Source organism: Gloeophyllum trabeum (genome assembly GCF_000344685.1).
Source record: "Gloeophyllum trabeum ATCC 11539 unplaced genomic scaffold GLOTRscaffold_00010, whole genome shotgun sequence".
In the NCBI taxonomy this organism is placed as follows: domain Eukaryota; kingdom Fungi; phylum Basidiomycota; class Agaricomycetes; order Gloeophyllales; family Gloeophyllaceae; genus Gloeophyllum; species Gloeophyllum trabeum.
The window spans coordinates 110,891-126,285 of NW_006920419.1; the positions used below are offsets into that span (position 1 = coordinate 110,891).

The 15,395-nt window shown below is 53.9% G+C and overlaps 9 protein-coding genes across 9 annotated transcripts; all 9 read left to right on the forward strand.

Annotated features, from left to right (window-relative positions):
* Nucleotides 1-1,054: 1,054 nt before the first annotated feature.
* GLOTRDRAFT_139680 (uncharacterized protein) lies at nucleotides 1,055-1,862 on the forward strand. The gene is made up of 3 exons (XM_007869584.1): nucleotides 1,055-1,164; nucleotides 1,218-1,615; nucleotides 1,675-1,862. The coding sequence occupies exons 1-3, from the start codon at nucleotides 1,133-1,135 to the stop codon at nucleotides 1,728-1,730; spliced, it is 486 nt and encodes a 161-aa protein (XP_007867775.1). The 5' UTR covers nucleotides 1,055-1,132; the 3' UTR covers nucleotides 1,731-1,862.
* A 908-nt stretch (nucleotides 1,863-2,770) lies between these two features.
* GLOTRDRAFT_130770 (uncharacterized protein) lies at nucleotides 2,771-4,519 on the forward strand (the record flags this gene model as incomplete). Its single annotated transcript, XM_007869585.1, has 6 exons — nucleotides 2,771-2,811; nucleotides 2,861-2,917; nucleotides 2,977-3,206; nucleotides 3,278-3,379; nucleotides 3,994-4,404; nucleotides 4,464-4,519. 6 exons carry the CDS (start codon nucleotides 2,771-2,773, stop codon nucleotides 4,517-4,519), a joined length of 897 nt encoding a protein of 298 aa, XP_007867776.1.
* Nucleotides 4,520-4,811: 292 nt separating this feature from the next.
* GLOTRDRAFT_130771 (uncharacterized protein) lies at nucleotides 4,812-5,510 on the forward strand (the record flags this gene model as incomplete). The annotated part of the gene is made up of 4 exons (XM_007869586.1): nucleotides 4,812-4,843; nucleotides 4,899-4,955; nucleotides 5,015-5,391; nucleotides 5,455-5,510. 4 exons carry the CDS (start codon nucleotides 4,812-4,814, stop codon nucleotides 5,508-5,510), a joined length of 522 nt encoding a protein of 173 aa, XP_007867777.1.
* A 1,113-nt stretch (nucleotides 5,511-6,623) lies between these two features.
* On the forward strand, nucleotides 6,624-7,235 carry GLOTRDRAFT_130772 (uncharacterized protein; the record flags this gene model as incomplete). The annotated part of the gene is made up of 3 exons (XM_007869587.1): nucleotides 6,624-6,655; nucleotides 6,720-7,108; nucleotides 7,180-7,235. The coding sequence occupies 3 exons, from the start codon at nucleotides 6,624-6,626 to the stop codon at nucleotides 7,233-7,235; spliced, it is 477 nt and encodes a 158-aa protein (XP_007867778.1).
* Nucleotides 7,236-7,527: 292 nt separating this feature from the next.
* GLOTRDRAFT_130773 (uncharacterized protein) lies at nucleotides 7,528-8,238 on the forward strand (the record flags this gene model as incomplete). Its single annotated transcript, XM_007869588.1, has 4 exons — nucleotides 7,528-7,562; nucleotides 7,616-7,672; nucleotides 7,734-8,119; nucleotides 8,183-8,238. The coding sequence occupies 4 exons, from the start codon at nucleotides 7,528-7,530 to the stop codon at nucleotides 8,236-8,238; spliced, it is 534 nt and encodes a 177-aa protein (XP_007867779.1).
* A 685-nt stretch (nucleotides 8,239-8,923) lies between these two features.
* GLOTRDRAFT_139681 (uncharacterized protein) lies at nucleotides 8,924-9,635 on the forward strand (the record flags this gene model as incomplete). Its single annotated transcript, XM_007869589.1, has 3 exons — nucleotides 8,924-9,047; nucleotides 9,098-9,161; nucleotides 9,216-9,635. The coding sequence occupies exons 1-3, from the start codon at nucleotides 9,016-9,018 to the stop codon at nucleotides 9,633-9,635; spliced, it is 516 nt and encodes a 171-aa protein (XP_007867780.1). The 5' UTR covers nucleotides 8,924-9,015.
* Nucleotides 9,636-10,577: 942 nt separating this feature from the next.
* On the forward strand, nucleotides 10,578-12,193 carry GLOTRDRAFT_116915 (uncharacterized protein; the record flags this gene model as incomplete). Its single annotated transcript, XM_007869590.1, has 9 exons — nucleotides 10,578-10,745; nucleotides 10,809-10,936; nucleotides 10,999-11,079; nucleotides 11,136-11,434; nucleotides 11,487-11,502; nucleotides 11,557-11,723; nucleotides 11,777-11,837; nucleotides 11,894-12,076; nucleotides 12,104-12,193. The coding sequence occupies exons 1-9, from the start codon at nucleotides 10,613-10,615 to the stop codon at nucleotides 12,191-12,193; spliced, it is 1,158 nt and encodes a 385-aa protein (XP_007867781.1). The 5' UTR covers nucleotides 10,578-10,612.
* A 366-nt stretch (nucleotides 12,194-12,559) lies between these two features.
* On the forward strand, nucleotides 12,560-13,233 carry GLOTRDRAFT_100603 (uncharacterized protein). Its single transcript, XM_007869591.1, has 4 exons — nucleotides 12,560-12,581; nucleotides 12,730-12,876; nucleotides 13,013-13,027; nucleotides 13,093-13,233. Exons 1-4 carry the CDS (start codon nucleotides 12,571-12,573, stop codon nucleotides 13,136-13,138), a joined length of 219 nt encoding a protein of 72 aa, XP_007867782.1. The 5' UTR covers nucleotides 12,560-12,570; the 3' UTR covers nucleotides 13,139-13,233.
* Nucleotides 13,234-13,514: 281 nt separating this feature from the next.
* On the forward strand, nucleotides 13,515-15,268 carry GLOTRDRAFT_116917 (uncharacterized protein). The gene is made up of 4 exons (XM_007869592.1): nucleotides 13,515-13,922; nucleotides 13,984-14,326; nucleotides 14,387-14,625; nucleotides 14,699-15,268. The coding sequence occupies exons 1-4, from the start codon at nucleotides 13,546-13,548 to the stop codon at nucleotides 15,009-15,011; spliced, it is 1,272 nt and encodes a 423-aa protein (XP_007867783.1). The 5' UTR covers nucleotides 13,515-13,545; the 3' UTR covers nucleotides 15,012-15,268.
* Nucleotides 15,269-15,395: the final 127 nt, after the last annotated feature.

Sequence of the window (15,395 nt, forward strand, 5' to 3'; positions counted from 1 at the left end):
ACCGAAGAACAAGACTACGATGATGGCACTCTTGTGGACCTGGACGGTTCAGTAACCGGTCATAACTAGGAAGTTTGGGTAAACTTCGACCATAGGAAGGGGGTAATGTTATGATTTTCCCATGCTTATCTCATTCCATTTCCATTCCGAGCATTGCTATTGGACAGTACCTTTCTCCGAGTAGACCTTCCCATGGACGCTATCTTCTTCTCACACGTTATCTTCCTTGACTCACCTTCTACCAATGGGCGCCCTTGTATTTCTCATTTCTCTGAGTTACGTTCTCGCAGGATGGCCTACGCGTCCTTTCTTATTGTTCTCTTCTTTGGGTATTAACCCCTATACCAGTTACTATATATACTGTAGGAAAACCCATGTATTCCTTAGTTCAACCTCCTGTTGAATACAGCGATTACCTGGACTCTTGACTTGACCGTTGGCATTGGCCCGGCCAGACCTACCTTTCAGTACGCTTACTGAGGTAGTAACGACATAACTGTTGGCACGTGGCCCAGTTATCTCAAGACGACTAGTTAGGACATCGCTTCCTAACAGGGAAAAGAGACAGTCCGCCGGATACGTGAGGCTGCAGGTCAAGCAATGCTTGATGCCAAGCTGTCCGTGACTATTCCTTCAAGCCAAGGTCGCCGAGTTCCGTTCAAAGCTATCACTTGCTGGGAGCGTCTGAACACTGCTCTAGCGGCGAAGCAGAAGTGGCTGAAGGCTTATCACTGCCGCTGTGTCGAAACTCAGCAACCCACGGAGTCGCAAGGTATTCGACGAGGATGGTGTAGATAAATGAAGCCTGTACTATATGCCAGAGATTGTTTTGTAATTTATTTGTAATTTCCCATATTTTTTGAGGTCGGATACGGCTATCCCGGTAAAAGTGGGGGTAGGCGCCGAGGTCGGGTTCAGATCCCGGTAAAAATGGCCCAATATGGTAATAATCAGTCCCGGTAAAATAGACCCAAATCGGCCAGTTCAGTATCCGACCCACCTAGGTATTATCAAGGGTCCTCGTCCGCCGCGCACTCGCCGCGCGCGTTCAACACGGTGGCACATTATACACGCCTTCTCTCTTGCACTCACTGCAAAATACAGTCTTCTATCGCTATCGGGTCTAGGAAATATGTCTGAGGCTGTTGCTCCGACTCAGGACACGTAAGTAAGCTGTTCTTTTCAAAGACCAAGGCGACACTTAGTACTCCTTGTAGAACTCCTGCCGGCACAAGCCCAGCACAGAAGCCACAGCGCGCCAGGACTGTCGGACGCTGGGTAGTCGGTGGCCTCCTTATTACGTTTGAGGAGGGCCTATCATGGGCTAATCGATTGCGCGCCGCTCGAGGAGACGAACCCCTCGAGGACACCCATCGCGACCACTGCTCGATTCTCATGGACATTGATACGAGGGTGCGGGAGCTCCGCGGCTATGGAGCTATGTATTGGGGGCGTAGTACGGGAGACCCGATGAAGTGCTCGCATATGCTAGTCATTACAAGATATGACCCAGGGCGCGTGCCGCTTGTCGATGGGAAAGCAACCCTCACGCCGGCGCAGACGAAGTCTGGTCCAATTGAGCGTATGGCTGCGAAGAAGCTGAAGGAGGACGAACGTGAGTGCGAGCTTGATATGTATGTAGCCTAGACTGATTCAACATGACTCTACTCGTAGAGGTGGAGTTCATAGGGTTTTACGCTTTTCCTTCTACGATGCCGCCTGACTGTTGAACATTCCACTTCTGTACCATCATTCTTATTGCCTGTATGAGTATGAATTGACATGAACTGGTCGCTATCAAGGGAGGGATTATGTGGATGTACTTAGTATATTGAGCAATCTACTCTCCGCTTTTCTCAGTGTCTTGAATTAGTCTGCATCCAGTCGCGCGGCACTTGGCACATTAGGCATATTCGGACCCTGTAGTGTCACGTGCACTCATTTAGGACGCGCTCGCTGCAGTGTCGAACGCGAGTATGAGCGCGTTTGAAGCTCTTACAGGTTGTCCTTTGCCCTCACAATGTGTGTGTAGCCTTATTATGTGTATTCCAGAGCAATAGAGAGGTAAGGGAGACATGAATCCTCATTAACTGCTACATTTCTGCTGTTGCCATGCAGTTTGTGCTGGTATATGATGCTTGCCAATTAAAATATACATTAATTTATCCATACTCTGCTTTAGTCTGGCATATACCCTTCCAATGTGCACCGGGTGCAAGGTGCGAGGGCGCTATGGCTCACAAACACGCCGGGGAGGCAAAAGGATGAGATGGTGTCCAAATTAGGAAGAGCCAGAGGTGCTGAGTCAGCAACTCTTGCCATGGTCCTGTCGCATATTCTGAGTGTTTTGATGCTATGAAAACACATAACTGTACCATTACATGGTATTCAATTGTAGATGCAGTCAAAAGAGAACCTGGTTATGCATCCAGGCAGCGAAAGTAGAGCAGAGAATAGAGGCAAAGGCCGTGGGACAATTCACGTGATGTTGAAATCGGTGAGCCAGCCAAGGCAGGCGCGACTGGAAGCAGACCGTTATATGCCGACCGCCCTCCACCTGCCTTATAAGGGAGGCAATACGGTCTGACTTCGGGAGACTAGTCTTGAATGTGGCTTTGTGGCGTCCAAAAATAGCCTTGCTCACGCTCACTGGCACGTGGCTTCCGCCTTTCCGCGTCGTCGCGGTTGTGGCTGGAGGTTCGAAGACCAAGTAAGACTCCACCACCTCGAACTAACGCAGCATAACTCAACTGCTGCTCCATCACTTGCAATGTCTGAAGACACAGCTCAGCGACCTGAGGCTAAGGATTTGTGAGTGGCGTGTCGCATACTTGGAGGCCACGCTCAATATTACTTCCAGTGCCCTTTCTGCGCCTCCAAAATTACCGTCCAAGGTCTTCGCTCAGTCCCCGTATATGTGAGTGAGAACTGATGCCCATAGCGATGCGTACCAGTGACACTGAGAATTTCCGAAAGCACGAAACCAGCACAGGAGCCGCAGTCCATCAGGACGGTCTCACGCTGGATTGTCAGTGGCCTGGTTATTACGTTTGAGGAGGGCCTAGCAAGGGCCAACCGACTGCGCGCCGCGCGAGGAGATGAACCTCTCCAGGACGTCCGAGGCGACCACTGGTCGGTCCTCATGGAGCTTGACCAGAGAGGGAGCTTGACCAGAGAGTGCAGGAACTTCATGGATATGGAGCTATGTACTGGGGCCGTAGGACGGGGGACCCATTGAAGTGCTCACACATGATTATTATGACGAGATACGACCCAGGGCAGGTGCCGCTCGTCAATGGGAAAGCGACCCTCACGCCGGAGCAGGCGAAGTCTGGTCCAATCGAAAGCATGGCTGCAGAGACGCTGAAGGAACAGGAGCGTGAGTGCGATCGTACTTCATTGAGGCTTCATTCTTTGTACTCTAGGCTGATTGGAGATGAACACGCTTGTGAAGGTGGAGTTCATAGGGTTCCAGGCTTTTCTTTCTGACATGCCGCCTAACTGTTGAGTATCGCACTTTGTACCATCATTATTATTGCTTGTATGGCTACGAATTGGCGTGGTCTGGTCGCTGTCCGTAAGGAGGGAATATGTAAACGTTGCATATCGAGCGATCTCTCCCACACCTTTCGCATTCCTCCCGTGTGGCTTCGTGACGTCCAAAAATAGCGTCGCTCACGCTCACGTGGCCCCCGCGTTCGCGTCGTCGCGGTTGTGGCTGGAGTTCCATCACGGCTCGAAGACAAAGTCAGAGTCGACTACCTCGAACCAACGCAGCAAAAACTCGACTCAATTGTTTCTCACTCATTTGCAATGTCTGAAGACACTGCTCAGCGACTCGAGGAATGGTGAGTGACTTCTCGTATACTTACTGGGAGGCCACGCTGAATATTACTTTGAGTGCTCTTCCTCCGTCTCCAAAATCAACGTCTAAGGATCTCGCTCAGTCCCGGGATATATGGTGAGCATTGATCTCTGTGGCGTGAGGTGCAGCGATGACACCGAGAGTTACCGCAAGCATGGAACCAGCACAGAAGCCACGGCGCGTCAGGACAGTCGATCGCTGGATCGTCGGCGGGCTCCTTATCAAGTTTGAGGAGGGCCTTGCATGGGCCAACCGGCTGCGCGCCGCTCGAGGAGACGAACCCCTCGAAGACACCCAACGCGACCACTGCTCGATTCTCATAGACATCGACACGAGGGTGCGGGAACTCCGCGGGTATGGAGCTATGTATTGGGGGCGTAGTACCGGGGACCCGGTAAAGTGCTCGCACTTCCTGATTATTACGAGATATGATCCAGGGCGGGTGCCGCTCGTCAATGGGAAAGCAACCCTCACTCGGGCGCAGACGAAGTCAGGTCCAATCGAGCGCATGGCTGCGAAGACGTTGAAGGAGGACGAACGTGAGTGCAAGCTTGATATGTATGTAGCCTAGACTGATTCAACATGACTCTACTCGTAGAGGTGGAGTTCATAGGGTTTTACGCTTTTCCTTCTACGATGCCGCCTGACTGTTGAACATTCCACTTCTGTACCATCATTATTATTTCCTGTATGAGTATGAATTGACATGAACTGGTCGCAATTAAAGGAGGGAATATGCGGATGTACTTAGTGTACTAAGCAATCTCTAGCCTGCTTTTCTCATTTTCCAGTGCCCCCGATGTGGCTTCGTGACGTCCAAAAATAGCCTCGCTCCCGCTCACGTGGCTTCCGCCTTTCGCGTCGTCGCGATTGTGGCTTGACGTTGCACTGGACGATGGCGGCTTGAAGACCTACTTGACTTTTCTTTCTCTACCTCTCTCTTGCAATGTCTGAACAGATAGCTCAGCCTCAGGATGCGTGAGAAAGCTGCCCTCATACTGCCCTAGGAAGCGAGGCTTAATATTACTCTAAGGCCCCCTCTGCCGCCTCCAAAAGGAACGTCTGAGAACCCGGCTCAGTCGCAGGATAGGTACGTTAGCATGGACCCTCATAGCGGCGTGCATTACTGACACTTACACTTCTCATAAGCTCCGAAACAGCACAGAAGCCACGGCGCATCCAGAGTGTCGAACGCTGGATAGTTGGCGGCATTATTATCACCTACGAGGAGGCCTTAGCCTGGGCCAACCGATTGCGCGCCACACGAGGAGAACACTCGCTGGAGGCCACCCGAAGAGACTATTACCAAGTGCTCGTCGAGGTCCAGGAGAGGGTGCTAGAACTCCACGGGCATGGGGCGATGTACTGGGCCGAGGACCCGCAAAAGTGCGCGCACATGCTGATCATGACGAAGTATGAACCAGCGCGGGTGCCGGTCGTCAATGGAGTACCGACCCTCGCATCGGAGCAGAGGCGGTCGGGTCCCGTTGAACGCATGGCTGTGAAGACCTTGAAGGACCGGGAGCGTGAGTAGGAGTCCGACTATTTCCTCCGTGGCTCGAGCTGACTGCTTGTGGATGCGTTTGTAGAGGTGGAGTACGTAGGGTACAAGGCTTTCCCTTCCGAAACGCCGCCCTACTGTTGAACGATACTCGTTTGTATTCTGATTGTTATTGGAGTAGTACGACTATGGATCGACGAAGATTCTGTCTTGACCTCCCCCGCCGCGCACTCAAGCTTGCAATGATACAGGATAAAAGTATGTCACCAGAAGACAGTATTGACCTTCACGAATCATAAGATATTATCTCTTTCGTTTTTCGTAGCCTATGACACTGGGATGTCTATGCCGTTCGCGGATCTTACTGTAGGTGAGTGTGGATAGCTCTTGGTGGACCTCAATCATCAACCGAACCGAATACTAGCACCTAATCGCAGCTTTCTAGTCATAGCTCTTGCACAGTGAGCTGCAGCACCTCTTCCGCCACTTAGAAATTCCCCCGCTTCGCCAGACCAGTCTACTCCCCATCTGGCTCCTGTAGGAGCAGGTGCAAGGGGTATGATTAGTTTCCTCCTGTGGGTCCTAATACCATTTGGGACGCAGATACGACATTCACGCTAACACTACAGTACCCCGATTGAACTCTTGAAATGGAAGATGCAAGTACGGATGCTCATTGTGTCGCCGCTCATATCCTTTTCACCCACCATCCCACCTTACCTCCTCCAGCCAGCCCCCTCCATCGTCGTTGGCACTCCCGTACATTTGAGCATGCTCGCTCGGCGTGTTCAAGGACGCAATTCGCACGACGGGCATGTGCGGGCTCCGACTGGAGCCCACCGGCACGTGCATCCGCAAGCGGCACAAAAGGAACGCCGTCACGCCTTTTTCTGATATTGCTCGATCCGCTCTCTTTACTGTCCTCCTCGCTGGACTAAGTAGCTGACGCGGTGGGAGTTGGCTTTATAGGGCGCGTGCTCGGGTCGGATGTGTAGCCTTGGGTTTCTTTGCCGCTGCCATTTATTTGCAATAGGCATAAGGAAGTTTGTAACTTTAGTGTATATTATGGGTTCTAGCGAGCTTAGAATTACCAAACTCTGGTCCCGAGCGCTGTCGATATGAATGTGGCACGCGCCACATAATATACGCGATCACGTGCTTTCCCATCACCTGCCAGCGTCGTCGCGCTTGTGGCTTCAAAGTTGAGACTGCACCGTCGCAAGAACCTACAGCGCTGAACTGTTCATTGACGCCATGATGTCTGCCTCAAACGCTCAGCCTGAGAATGCGTAAGTGAGCGTTTACAATAAACATTCCCATACAGTAACCTGAGGCGACTCTGAGTACTTCTAGAATTCCCGCGAGCACCAACCCACAGCGCGTGAGGACGGTTGAACGCTGGGTTGTTGGTGGCCTTATTATTACCTGTGAGGAGACTCTGGCTTGGGTCAACCGCCTGCGCGCTGCTCGTGGAGACGCCCCTCTTGAGGCTACGCGAGATGACTACTGCTCGCTTCTCTTAGAGATCGACGAGCGAGTGAAGGAACTGCACGGGTATGGCTGCATGTCTTGGGGACATCCCACGGACGGCGGCGATGTAATATGCTCACATGTGATGGTCATCACAAGATATGATCGAGCGAGGGTGCCGTTTGTCAATGGGAAAGCAACCCTCACTCGGGCGCAGACTAAGTCAGGTCCAATCGAGCGCATGGCTGCGAAGAAGTTGAAGGAGGACGAACGTGAGTGCGACCTTCCTTCGTGCCTTGTAGCTTGGGCTCATTGAATGATGAACGCACGCGCGCGTTTGTAGGGGTGGAGTCCATAGGGTTTCAAGCTTTTCCTTCCGACATGCCGCCTGACTGTTGAGCATCGATGCGCGTTTCTACCATCAGTATTATTGCATGTACAATTACGATTCAGTCTCTATGGAATAAACACAGCATATCGAGCAATCTCTACCCTGCTTTTCTCATCTCCAAATTCACAGTGCCTCCGATGCGCGAGCAACGTTATTTTTGGACGTCACGAAGCCGCTCACGTGGCTCCCACCGTTCGCGTCGCGGTTGTGGCTGGAGGTTCATGACGGCTCGAAGACCAAGTTAGACTCGACCACCTCGAACTAACGCGGCATAACTCAGCTGCTTATCCATCACATGCGATGTCTGAAGACTCAGCTCAGCGACCTGAGGATGTGTGAGTGGCTTGTCGCATACTTACTCGGAGGCCACGCTCAATGTTACTTTGAGTGCCCTTCCTCCGTCTCCAAAATTACCGTCTGAGGTCTTAGCTCTGTCCCAGCATATGTAAGTGAGAATTGAAGTCCATAGCGTCATGTACACCAGTGACACTGAAATATTCGGCAAGCACGGAACCAGAACAGAAGCCAGGGAGCATCAGGACAGTCGGACGCTGGATAGTCGGTGGTCTCCTCATTACGTTTGAGGAGGGCCTGGCATGGGCCAATCGATTGCGCACCGCTCGAGGAGACGAACCCCTCGAAGACACCCGACGCGACCACTGCTCGATTCTCATGGAGGTCTACCAGAGAGTGGAGGATCTCCGCGGCTACGGAGCTATGTATTGGGGGCGTAGTACGGGAGATCCGATGAAGCGCTCGCACATGCTGCTCATTACAAGATATGACCCAGGGCGCGTGCCGCTTGTCAATGGGAAAGCAACCCTCACACCGGCTCAGACAAAGTCGGGTCCAATTGAACGCATGGCTGCGAAGACGTTGAAGGAGGATGAACGTGAGTGCGATCTTGATTTGTGCTGCGTAGCCTGAACTAGACTGAAGATCAACGCGCTTGTAGAGGTGGAGTTCATAAGGTTTCACGCCTTTCCTTCTACGATGCCCCCCGACTTTTGAACATTGCACTTTTGTACCATCATTATTATTGTTCGCATGATTATAAACCAGCATGGAGGGTTTGCAATGGCTATGAATGGATGACTTTCCGTAAGGAAAAATCCTAGATTTCGCCGTCCTAAACGCCATCACAGTGCCTTGTCACGGTCATTCGCACGGCCGATAGACAGGATAGAGGTGTTTCTCCTATCCGTAACGCCACAAGCCCTCAGTCACGCTATTGATGGCGGCTTACTATGTAAGGAAGGAAAGTGGCTAAATACGGAAGGCACTGATGGCAAGTATATGATGGCATGATACGCGAACGTTAACCGAGGCTAAGCGAGCCTTTAGAGGCGAGCGCGAGTCTGAAGAGGGGGGTCGGACCCCCTTGACAAAATAAAGTTTGCAGACAGCTTCAACTCGACGACCACCATCAAAATTGGCGAGCGTGACAAGGCGGCATCTCGGCTGATGCATTTCGAGTCGGATCTAGGATAGAAAACGACTCTAAATGCTTACGGAAAGTCATCCAATAAGGATGGAATCTGTAAATGTAGCATGCTGAGCAATTCCTAGCATACCTTCGTCTGGCCTACATCTCGTTGCATTTCCAAGACGTGGTCCAAAAATAACCTCGCCCGAGCTCACGTGGTTTCAACGATTCGCGGATACGCGATTGTGGCTCGAGGTTGCACCCAACGATGACGGCTTGAAGCTTGAAGGGCAAGTTATAACTGACAATCCCGCCGGAACCACAAGAGAAATCGATACGGGTGCTACTGTTTAGTTACCACCATGTCCGAACCGCCGACTCAGAGTCATGATGCGTTAGTGAGGTTCTGCTCTCGCGTTGAGAAGCCACACTCATTACATCCAGACCTTGCCATCTGTTCTCTTCAGAACCGCAGGCGGCGCCTGAAGTTGGTAGTAGTTCCTCGACCGTGAGTGACTTCTTATCTTTCGACGCAAGGCGACACTTACTACTAGTACTCTAGATTGACAGCGCGACACGGACACCACAGCCGGTCAAGACAGTCGCACGCTGGATAGTCGCGGGCCTGGTTATCACGTTCGAGGAGGGCCTGGCATGGGCCAACCGACTGCGCGCCGCGCGAGGAGATGAGCCCCTCCAGGACATCCGAGGCGACCACTGGTCGGTTCTCATGGAGCTCGACCAGAGAGTGCAGGAACTCCATGGATATGGAGCGATGTACTGGGGACGTGGGACGGGGGACCCATTGAAGCGCTCGCAAATGATTATTATGACGAGATACGACGCAGGGCAGGTGCCGCTCGTCAATGGGAAAGCAACCCTCACGCCGGAGCAGGCGAAGTCTGGTCCAATCGAAAGCATGGCTGCAGAGACGCTGAAGGAACAGGAACGTGAGTGCGATCCTACTTTACTCTCTGTATGATTGGAGATCAACATGTTTGTAGAGGTGGAGTTTCTAAGGTTCCAGGCTTTTCTTTCTGACATGCCGCCAAACTGTTGAGTATTGCGCTTTGCACCCTACTTGCTATTGCTTGTATCATTATGGATCGACATGGACTGGTCGCAAAAAGCAAGGTGCGAATCTGTAGCATACTAGGCAATTTCCAGCTCATTCGACTTACTCCCCTCTCATTTCAATCCGATGTGGCTCTTTCTTCCCTCTTGGTTCTCGCCAATTGCTGTTCCGGCAGGTGCGCAGCGTGCGCTTGGACTAAGGGCGCTCGTCACAGCACATACATCACACTAAGTTTGTCCTTAACCTTCGTCCAATCTTGCAAGCACGATCCGATCCATGACACAGCTCTATGGGCGGATAAGATTGGATTCCTGTGTTTTCGAGAAACCCGGTCCTCATTTCAAGTTGATTATTGCTTTACGACAGAGCAGACGGTCATTAACTACACCAGGTTGCTAACACCGTCTTTTACTGCGTTACCCTCATGCACGGTACGTATACTCGTCCTTTCCTTTACAGCACGCTCCTCCCTCTTCTGACTGCACTTTTCTGTTTCTCCTCGCGACCTCAGACCAATCCATCCTGGGCTCCTTGAACTCGTCCGAACATTCCTCCCTCGCGGTCTGATCCTGTCCGAAAGCTTAACAGTCACGTGACCCAACACGAGGAGCGGAGCTCTGCGCAGTGCGACAGATCCAGTATCACAATGTGCGCCCTACGTCCTCGTGCCCGGGCGTCCCTCGACCGCTGCAGTACATATGGGGGCGATGAGGTCAGTTTTCTGGCGCCCGAGCGTGCTTTTCTCGAACGTCATCCACCTGCCTCGACCGTCCGACTTGCAGAGCTCGAGCACTGCCCTTGGCTTGTTATACATATAGTGCTTCTCCGGCCGACGCTTCTGCTGCTCGGCGATCGCTGTCATTTCCTCGGACTGGACTATTAGGATGAGACGGAACATGTTCTCGCTGCTGTGGTTTCTGGGCGCTGCCTCCGCGTACGACCTTGTCCATGACTATTCGGGCGAAAGCTTCTTCGACGGCTGGGATTTCTACGGGAGCTGGGATAACCTCACTCTCGGTACGTCTCCAACGTATGCTAATCCTCGAAAAATAGTGTGCTGATGGACGTGTCGCTTCGCAGGCGACGTATGGTGGCTGGACCGACAGGACGCGATGCAGCAGGGACTCGCGCAGGTGAATAGCGCAGGGCGGGCGGTGTTGAAGGTGGACAATAGCTCGAATGTGGCGTACAACCAAAAACGCAACTCTGTGAGCATTCGTCTACCTGCGCAGGCCTTGTCAGGGAATTAACGTCGCGACATACGGGTTAGGTGCGCATCACCACGCAGGCGTCTTACGGCGTGGGGAGTCTCTGGATCATCGACCTCGTGCACATCCCGTATGGATGCTCCGTGCGTCCCCTCCCTTCCACTCCACCTACTCTCCCTAACCCTAACCCTTCCTCCAGGTCTGGCCGGCGTTCTGGACTAAAGGCCCCCTCTGGCCAAACGACGGGGAGATCGATATCATCGAGGCCGTGAACGTGATGCCGAACAACCAGATGGCGCTGCACACGCTGCCGGGGTGCTTCCACCCGGGCCCGGGGCAGCCGAACGTCGAATCGGGCGCGCCGAACGAGGCGGACTTGGATTGTAGTATCGCGGCGGGTTGCGTGGTTGCGGAGACGAAGCCGAATAGCTTCCTCACCGGGTTTGCCGAGGCGGGTGGGGGCGTGTGGGCGACGCAGTTTGATGTTTCGGGGGTGTAGTGAGTGTTCGTGACTCTCTTGTGTGCTTGTGCTGATATGGGTTGGGCAAAGTATATGGTTTTGGAGTGTGCGTGCACCCTGCCTGCATGTCAATATCGACCTCTGAATGCTATGACTCCAGAGACCGGACGTGCCCGCGAGCATCACGCACGCCACCGCAAACTCGTCCATCACGGACCTCTCGCAGTGGGGCGCGCCGAGCGCGAGCTACCCCGCCTCGAGCTGCAACATCACCGAGTTCTTCACCGCGCAGCAGTTAGTGCTGGATATCACGCTTTGCGGGAACTGGTACGTCCTCCTTACCTGTCTTTAGCTCGACTCTTCCTCACTATGGTTTACAGGGCGGGGATACCACCCGTGTACGACCCAACGTGCGCCAGCCAGGGACCGACGGGCCTCTGCGTGCGTCTCCACTCCCTTCCGCTCCTCTCCTCGCCTTTTTGCTGACTTGTGCGCAGTACAACGACAACGTCGTCGGGCCCGGCAGCCCCAAGTACGACAACGCGTACTTCGAGATCAACTACGTGCGCGCGTACACCACCGGTGGGGCCGTGCCCACCCCCACTCCCACTCCCACCACGCAGACGGGGGACGGGTACGCGGTGCCGGGGGCGTCGTCGAGTACGACTAGCTCGCCGAGTGTGAGCGCGTCATATACGCCACCGCAGGCGAATTATGCTGGTGCGGGGGCGGGCATTGGGTGTGGTGTGGTGGGTGTTGCGGTGGCGCTTGGGTTGGGTGTGATGTTGGTTTTGTGATTCTTATGACCGAAGAGGTGATGATTATCTTATGGCAATTGACGATTGACGATGCTAGATTGAACTCTTGAACATTTGCTTGCCTTGGGGACGCTTTGGGCTATGTATGTACTGTATGTATGAATCACTTTACGGATGGACGTACGCGTCGTGTTGTAATGTCTGCCTGTACCACATAGCCATGCTACTAATGATTAGATACTGTATCATCGTCTGCGTCCGGCAATCACACAGTTTACTTACAACTCATATGTTTTACTGCACTTAACGAGCCGCGGCGGGAGGAGGAGCGGGCGCCTAAACCCTCCGGCAACCTCCGAACCACCCACTCGGATAATTCGCTCGACGTTGCGGCCCTACGACCTGCAACCACCACCATGGCATCCTAGTGCGTCCCCCTCGTTCTCTATCTTATTCACGTCTTTTTCACTAACTAATAATCAATATCTGAAATTTCCTGTCACACAATACGCAACTAACCAACTAACCCACTACCAAATTCAACTAAACCCAACAAAACTAACTGGACAAAACAGCACGATCCTCGGCCGCGCCGTGAAGAACGAGTACCTCGCGATCGGGACGCTGCTGGGCACCGCCGCACTCGCGCTCGGTGCGACGGGCGGGAAGAAGGACGCGCCCAAGGATGTGAAGGAGGCGGTCAAGTTCGAGAGCAGCTCAAAGTGCGTTTGCGTTTCTCGTCCTCTTCTTCTGTCCCTTCTACTCTCCCCTACTTTCCTTTCCTCAACCTTATTTGTCATCTGCGGAATTCTATGCTGACGAGATTACTGCACGGGTCTTCTGTTGTTGTGAACGCAGAGAGGAAGCAGACTTGTACGTCCCCCCGCCCCATGCTGCTCACTCACGCCGGTCATCAACGACTGACACAGGATGGACAGCATCAAGAAGTACATCGAGGAGGCAGAGAAGGACGCGAAGCACTGATTGTTGGCTCGCGTGCTGCTGCTTGTGTTCCACTGTATTAGACGGAATGGATCCGCATCACGATGCTGAGAATACACTGTTTTTTCTTTTCAAAATGTCTTGCTGAGTGCGGTCCTTCCACGAATAACAGTGTGCAAGGCCACCAGACCCTCAGGGTACGGTCGCGAAATGGGTAACTTGCAGGGCATTCGAGCCCGTGCCGGTGGCTCTTGGACAGTCGAATATTGCACTTACATGGGGCGAGAAACACCTACATAAATCCGTTCGAGCAGACGCAGTAGCTGTACCGTAGCCTTTTGTTATACATGATATTATTTTGCAGAAGGGGAAGCCCGAAGCTATCGCCTTAATTCGTCCAAGTCGCTTAGCGTAACGCAGCAGTCCATGCCTAGCTACCAACAACCGTGATGCTCACCGTCGCGCCCTCCTCTCCTTTCCACTCTCCTTCGTCGTCTGCCATGGACGCTGCAGTCTCTCCTTTTCAGTCTCGGCCCCTGCGCACAGTCGCGGGCCCGAAGCCGCTGCACCTCGCTTCCCCGTCGACACCGATCTCGAAATATAACTCGGGCCCGGTAACGGCCCCGCTGACCCCCATCTCGCCCGCGCCCAAGTCCGCGCGGAGACAGTCATCCATATCCTACTTTTCCTCCAATAATGTCAGTGAACGCGAGCAGGAGTCGCCGTCGCTGAGCAGGAGCCGGTCGGTAGGCGTCGGACAGAAGGGCGATAGAAGGAGCACGGGCTCGCTCGTGCAGGACCGTGGCCCGCTCACGCTCGTCGAAAAGTGCGTTCATTTCATCCCATCCGATACGCTAAACCGAACTAAAGCGCACTGCGCCACCCAGGCACGCCGACCTCCTGCACTTTATCGCGCAGAAAGAGTCCAAGTGCCTCGAGCTGCGCTCCGCGCTCGCAAAGGAGGAGGAGGAGCTCGTCGCGCTCAAGCGCAAGTGGGAGCGCATCGTGCACCGCGGGCTCCAGCGCGCGTCTTTGCCTCCTTCCTCCCCTGCTTCTCCACTGGCTGAGGGCCCGGCGTCCCCGGCGTTGAGGAGAGGCCACTCGCTGCGCGAGTCGACGTCTTCCACGTCCACGTATGCCACGACCGCGACGACGAGCAGCGGGAGTAACAGGCTCTCGCAGAGCTCTGCGTCGAGCCTCGGCGAGGTCGACGAGGATAACACCGTCACCGTGCGCCCCTCCGTCTTTGCTTTCCCCCCACTTTACTAACACACATGTGTCCGTATGTAGCTCTCGTACCCCTCCGCCAAGACGCTCCGCCGGCGCTCGAAAGAACATCCCGCCAGCCCCAATACACCCAACACGCCCAGCACCGCGAGCAACTCCAAGCCAAAGCATAGCAAAAGAGCAAGCGTAAGCCTGAACGCGGGCGCGCTGCCCCCGCCGTCGATACCGGGCATCGCGACGCTCTGGGCGGGCAGCGTGGGGAGCGTGGGCAAGCGGTGGGAGGAGATTCAGCGGGGGGAGACGTGAGTGCTTTTGCTCTTGCCACCTTTCCTGGTTCTCTCATGTTGGCGTAGTGATGCTGACCGAGACACCCAGGTTCACGAAATCCCAAAGACGCGCGTCCACGCTCCTCTCGGACGTCTTCGCCGCACTCGCATCGCCCTCCTCGCCCGCTTCGTCCTTCCCACCACCTGCCTCTCCCGTGCCTCCCTCCCCCCTACCCCCCTCGCAGCTGCCCTCATCAGTCTCGCGCTCGACGTCAGGTACCAGTACCTCGTTACTAGACGACGACGGCGACGGGGTCGGCGCGGGGCTGGGGAGCGTCATGACGCCTGACACGAAGCCCGCGGTCAAGTCTGTGGTCAGTGCTGGGAAGAAACTAGAGGATGAGGAAGAGTGGAATTGGTGATGCTGTTTACGCGGTACTGCTTTCGGTTGTTTGTCTAGCCATAGTGAGGAGCGGTGCGAGGGTGACGCTTAAGAGTCGAGGTGTGTGTAATGAATTTATGACGGCCCGCTGTGTTCTACGTTCGATGTTCGTTGTTTGTTTGGATTTGCTGACTTACTTATTTACGTCTGGCATCTGGAATCCGCATATTGTACGCATTTTTGGTATTTAAACCCCAAAGGCTGATAGTGCATGCTTTCATTCCCTCAATATCCTGCAAGTATAATAACAATCATGACCGTATACTCTGGTTCCCGCCACTTGGCGCGGAGTCGCCGCCGGAGACTGCGGAGTCCGCCTGGACCATCTCGTCCGGATATGGAGTGGGTGCTACTCGATTCGGAT